Source organism: Myodes glareolus, chromosome 3 (assembly GCF_982192425.1).
Source record: "Myodes glareolus chromosome 3, mMyoGla1.1, whole genome shotgun sequence".
NCBI lineage: Eukaryota > Metazoa > Chordata > Mammalia > Rodentia > Cricetidae > Myodes > Myodes glareolus.
Window position 1 is genome coordinate 19,355,960 of NC_142028.1, and position 6,843 is coordinate 19,362,802.

The 6,843-nt window shown below is 35.4% G+C and overlaps 1 protein-coding gene across 1 annotated transcript; it reads left to right on the plus strand.

Moving 5' to 3' along the window:
- The first annotated feature begins 463 nt into the window (after positions 1–463).
- On the plus strand, positions 464–1,388 carry LOC148122549 (taste receptor type 2 member 103-like). The gene is given in 3 exon segments (XM_087903914.1): positions 464–707; positions 710–1,180; positions 1,183–1,388. Coding segments are annotated over 3 exon segments (921 nt in total).
- The last annotated feature ends 5,455 nt before the right edge of the window (positions 1,389–6,843 follow it).

The window sequence follows — 6,843 nt, forward strand, 5'->3', positions numbered from 1 at the left end:
GTATAGAAATAATTTTGGAAAACTTATGTAAGACCTTTTATAGAGAACATTTGTGTTGTAGGAGCTACTTATTTTATATGTGAGTCCAAATTTTTGTTTCCTGACATAATTATGTTTCTATAATATTAGTGATCCAGAAAAAATGTTCTCAGACTAAAGACTGTAGATGAGACAAAACATAACAAATTAATATAATTTTATTTTCATGGCTGCCTGTAGGTAGTCAATGTTTTCTTCATTGGCAACTACAGAAGACACTTCGGGCAAAGAACATCTGGATGAAGTGCAGCTGGGCTATCTTCAACAAAGCTTTTTCTGGAAAAAAACAACCCAGCTTATTAGTAAATGTTGGATCTTTGACTTTGGCTATGAGAGTTTATGTAAGTGATTATGATGAGAATCAGACACAGAGTTTTAAAGATTGCATTGTCACATCGTCATTATTGCAGAAGAAATCAGCATCATGGAAGTGATAAGCGCTATCCTACATGCCACGTTGATAACTACTGTAAATGTGGAATTCATCATAGGAAGTTTAGAAAATGCATTCATAGCAGTGGTGAACATTGTGGACTGGGTGAAGAGAGGAAAGATCTCTTCTGTGGATCAGATCCTCACTGCTCTGGCCATCTCCAGAACTGCTTTTTTGTTTTCATTGATCACAACTTTGTTTGTAGCATTTCTGAACCCAGCTACAATGACAATTAAACAGTATTAAAAATGCATACTATTTCCTGGACGGTATGCAATCATTTCAGTATCTGGTTTGCTACATGCCTCAGCAGTTTTTATTTTCTCAAGATAGCCAATTTCACAAATTCCATTTTTCTTACACTCAAATGGAAAGCAAAAAAAGTGGTATCAATAACACTGGTGGTGTCTCTGATAATCTTGTTTATAAACATTATAATCATAAATATACTCATCGATGGACCTAAAGTAAACACACCTTACAGATCTAGTTCAAATAACACTGCAGAAGTTTATGTGCTCATTTTACTCATCAACACTATGTTCACATTCATCCCCTTCACCATGACCCTGATTACTTTCCTCCTGCTCATCTTTTCCCTGTGGAGACATTTGAAGAACATGCAGTATAATGCCAAAGGATTCCGCGACGTCAGCACCACAGCCCATGTAAAGTCCCTGCAAAGTGTGGTCACCTTCCTGGTACTATATACTGTTTTTTTATGTCACTTCTTTTACAGACTTGGAATATTAACTCTCTTCAAAAAAATCTTATGGTATTGTTTTTATGGAGCACAGCAATAGCTTTTCCCTCAGGACACTCATGTGCCTTGATTCTGGGAAATAGTAAGCTAAGGCAGGCCTCTCTTTCAGTGCTGTGGTGGCTGAGGTGTAGGTACAAATATACAAACAATTAAGGTACTTAAAATATCTCAGGTGTCCTCTTTCACATTCTAAAGAAAAATCAGTTCCTAATAGCTAGACTAGAAAGGAATCAGGTTTATGAAACACAGAAGTCATGAGCCTTCAGGCAAAGAATTCATTAGAGGAGAAGATAGAGAGCACTGTTGTCTGTGATTAGACAGGCAGCAATGCAGGGTATAAGGATAAGATTCTATCTGTCACAGAGATCAGGATGTTTTTACAGTCTCTTGTGGGAGAATACGAAATGGAGAAGAAGTTATTCTATGAGGAAATAGACACAAGGTTAGCAGAGATCATCTAACCAGAGATGGAAACAGTATGTGTTTTGGTAGTCTGGCTACATCAGGTTATTCAGAGGGGCCATGGACAGTCCTGGCAAGAGGCCTTTGCAAGTACAAATATAATGCTTAGTATATAATATAACAGCGGTTAGTTTTTCTGTCTTTTGCCCTTTCTTTAAGGGTCTTGCTGTCTGGAAAAGTCACAGGGAGTGAGGAGTACTGTTGAAGTTCTGGAGGAATGAAAGAGAGACTGCAGGATGGGGGTTGAAGTTGATGATGTGACAGTACCGAAAGGGAATAGAGACTGAAGGAATGTGGGTGAATCTAATGATAAGCAATGCTTCTATGTGTAAATTTGTACTTATCAAATATTTTTCAGTTGTTTGTAACTTTATGCATTCTAGAAAATGCTATGTAGATAAAGTACTATCCAGACACAGTCCAAGTTTGCAGGAAAGGTATAAACATGCATATTTCCATAAAAGATGTGCATTAGGACCACTTATGTATAAAAACAGATATCAGTGTAAGTTGATTATCAATAGCTATTTCTTTAAAATTTTAAAAATGATTCATTACAAATATATGAGATGTGTCTATACACAAACAAGAGAGGTGTGAATAATGCAAAATTATTTCATTCTGTGGCAAAAGAATGAATTCATAACCTAGAAAAATGTCAAGAAATTGAGTCCATAGTATAAGATTGCACATCATATATTATCCAATGATTCAAGTATAAGATCAATTTAGAAAATTAAACAAACAAACAAACAAGTAAAAAAAAATTCTGGGCTACTAGCAAAATGCCTCCACATGCTCATTTATATCCTTTCTCCTTTGGTTGTGTAGGGGAGATGGTATTAATGCTACTGTCTTGTCCTCTGTCAGTCACACACCACCATGAAGGATAGCCACTGATTGTAAATATTTCTTTATAAAATAAAAACATTTTCAGTTTATTGCAGTTTCATACCTTAAACATTTACCTAAATTATCCCAGTGTAGTACAAACTTGAGAGTCAGAAATTGAGATAAAGACCTGATAAATCCAAGGAAGAGCAGTGAGTCGATTGGTTGACCCTCTGCCATATTTTCCCTAACCCACCAGCCCTGGAAATCTCCCCAGAATGCCTATTTTCCTGTCTGCCTCTAGTAGTTCTCCCTAGTGGTTCAACAACTCTATGGCTGATCCTAGTCAGTGATTACATGATCCCATCCTTTGATTCAGCTAGGTTTTATTGACTCAGTGGAATGTCCACAACATTTCCTACTTTTTGTCTAAATGTAAAGGAAAAGTTTCAGCTCTAAAATACTAAAACATTATACAATAAGAATACTTATCAATTAAGAGATACATTCAAAATGTCTAGTATATTAGTATTGGTGAAACCAGAGAAAACATTCTCTATCTATCTATCTATCATCTATCTATCTATCTATCTATCTATCTATCTATCTATCTATCTATCTATCTATCTATCTATCTATCTTAATATATTATATTATAATATATTAATTATATTATAATTAATTAATATATTATATTATATCCATTCTAGCTTAGTCTGTAGCTGTTATTACCTTGTCATTATCTGCTCTAGAGACCTGAGAAGGATATGATATTGCCTGACTAAATAGAAAGTGCAGATGAAGCAACCTCCAAAACTAAGAAATTACAGAGAAATCTGGCTGCCTGTATAGTCACTCCGAGGTTATTCTGAAATGTTGGGACATACCTCTACAGCCTACATGCCTAAGATATCTCACAGACTTTTCTGTGAAGCAGGAATTCTGAAGGACTGTCCTACTGTGTCTCGATAAAGTTCAGTTATTGCCTTCTTTTGTGTCCTGCTTGTCCAATTTGGACAGTATACTATTAGCAGTTGAGGCAAACAGTTTCTTTGATCACTGACTAACTTTGTCACAAACTAAAGCAAGCTCCATATGGAAAGTCTTTGATGTTCATCATCCTCTTTTGAAGTAAATTGATACTTCCAGGAACAGACCTGTCTCACTGTCATGAAAAGTCTTATGTGTTTAAAATACAAAAATGTAAGGTCACTGAAGTTTCAAGACCATTTGAAAGGTTGGACTGTTGGTACCTTCATCAACCAGCTGTTGTGCCCTGCTTATGTACAACTTGGACAGTCTGTGAACATTCTGGATAAAAACTTTTAATGATTCTTTCAGAAGTGTTCTTTATCTTTTAGTTTGTTTCTGAGATTGGAGGAATATTGATCTGTGTTTTCCATTGTTGCATTTTGATATTAGGAATGCTTGATGTTTCGATCAGTACAGTTCTGGGTACTCAAATCTGAATGTTGGGGGATTTGCCTAGAAAGGGAGTAAGGTGCAGTGTCTCAATTCCTAAGACTATTGACAATTTGTGATTTCTGATGGGGTTGCAACCCAAAGGTTGAGAACAGCTGCTTTATGTGATCATGAACAATAAATTAGGTTAACTGATGTAATTTATATAAATTTGTTTTGTTTATGTATATTGGTATTATTGATTGTCTGGATAAAGGAAGAGTAAATAAATGAAATGCATAAATTTACTCAAATATGTGAACATTCAAATTAATTTGAGAAAAGGAAGCTTTGAGAACTGAGCATAGTGATGTGGTCATATGCCCTGTGTGAAATTTGAATCAGTGCTGTTAAATTTGAATTAGGACACAATCCTGTGATTTCTTAGAGATGTAAGATTCTTTCTTCACGGCTTTTTCCTACAAATAAGTCCCTTCAATCTTCTCACTTTATGTTATACTCCAAATTTTTCACTTTATTTTTATAGATGAATTTATTTGTATTTTATGGCACTAGTGTGTGCCTACATATTTGTATGTGTACTGCATGCATAAAGTGCCTGTGGAGGACAGATGGAGGTGTTTGTATCTAGAAGCTTCTACCCTGCCCACCAGTTCCCAAATAACTACTCTGAAGTTTAAAATTAATTACAAATTGTTTGTTATATGGTTTCAGATTTCCTGCTAGCTAGCTCCTACATTTAAATTAACCCATTCCTATTATTCTATATTATACCACAAGGCTTGTAACCTGCTGTCTCACATCTTGGTTCTTCAGATATCACTGTTGTCTCTCAGAATCTTTCTTTTCCCCTGTGCCTTTTCTTGGATTTCTCCCCTAGAAATATTCTGCCTTGCAATAGGCCAAAGAAGCTTCTTTATTAACAAATGGTAGTAAAACATATTCACAGTATACAGAGGCGCATTTCACATCAGGGCTTTAATCACCTAGAACTGGAATTACAGTTGTCTGTGAACTACCATGTGGCTATTGAGAATGAAAACCAGGATGCAAGAATAATGAGTGCTTTCAACTGCTGAGCCATCACCAGACAACTAAATTTATTTGTTTTTAAAAAACACAGTTCATTTATATATTTATTAATTGAAAATAAGTATTTATTTTATTTTCCATTTAAAATTCTGAAATAATTTGATAAAAAACATGTGATTTAAAATAAAATGTGGACTGGTAGCCGTTAAGAAAGGGATGTCATAGTGTTTGTTGGTTAGCCATTTGTGTTCCTCAGAGGTGTCCCACAGAGGTGTGAGACTATTTTTCATGTGTAGAGTGGAGGTTCTCAGAGAAAACTTAGCCTTTATGCAGGAAGATATCATCAGAGAGTGAGAGTAATGATTGTCATGGAGGGAAGCTGTCTCCAGACTCAGCAAAACACCCGTACGAGAAAGTTGCTCAAATCAGTTTGCAATTACTTTGGAGGTTGGGGCAGAAAGATTAGGAGTGGATTTTAGTACTGTGTGTAAAATTCCTACAAAAAATAATTTAGAAATGACTATTTATTATTAAGTATCTGTAGGATGGCAGTCATACTAAAGATCACAATTCAAATGCTCCACAGAAATTATCAGCACCATAGCTCAGCAGATAAAGACATTAACTCATACTCTGTGGACTTAGTTCTAACAATGAGAACTACATAGTAGATGGGAGGCAACTTCTTCCAATTGTCCTCTGAACTCTCTATATGGAAGTTTCTGTCCTGTCCAGTCCCACAGCCATTCAACCCCAAAGAAACACACAAAGGCTTTTATTAATTATAAACTATTTGACCTATTAGTTTAAGCTTATTACTAACTAGCTTTTACAACTTAAATTAACCCACAATTCTTGTCTATGTTTAGTCACGTGGCTTGGTTCCTTTTCTTAGTGTAGTATTTTCATCTTGCTTCCTCTGTGTTTGGGTGGTGTCTGCATCTCTGCCTTTTCTCTCTCCAGAATTCTCCTAGTCTGGATGCCCCACCTATACTTCCTGCCTGGCTACTGATCAATCACCATTTTACTAAACCAATGTGTGTGATAAATCTTTACAGTGTACAAAAGCATTATCCCATAGCAGTTCTCCCTTTCTTCTTTTCAAAACAAGAACCTTAATCTCATTTCCTTTGTTTTTTTTTTCTTTATCATTATCCACTTGTAACCAACATGTTAAACAAAGACAAACATCTATAATCCATTGTTTTGAATGTGGGCATAGTTTTTTAGGCTACTTATTCCTCACTGGGATGCTGGTAATCTTATGGAGACCCAAAGAAAATTTAGGATTATGGTCAAGTCCTGACTGGAGCATTCTATGAGACTGGATCATCTCAGTGAGCTTCTTGAAGATGTTCTGGAGGTAGAATTCAGAGGAAACTGCAACAGAGGTGCTCTAAAATGTTCAGTTATCTGGGCCATCCACTCCTAATGAAGATTTTTTGAAGATCTTTCTTGATCAAACCTTAGTTGTTTTAACCCAGAATGAATCCACAGCCTTTAATTTCCTGTAGAAACAAAAGCAAAACCTCTTCTCCAAAGGAACATATCTTTTGACTTAAATTTTGATGTCAAGGTTTTTTCAAAATATATAGGTTGAGTTAGTCCAGCAGCACTTAATATCAAATGTCTTTTAGCAGCTGTTCTCCTTTCTCATCAGCCAAACAATTCAAAAATAACACAATAAAATTCAGTATCCAGACTCCCTGTGTATTTTCCGTCTTTATGTGGCATTTTTAAAACTCTATTTCTTTTATATTTTAGAATTTTTGTTATTTTAAAACAGAATTTCTCTGTGTAACAGTCTTAAATGTCCTCTAACTCACTTTGTTGGTGAGGCTGGCCTCAAACTCACTTAGAT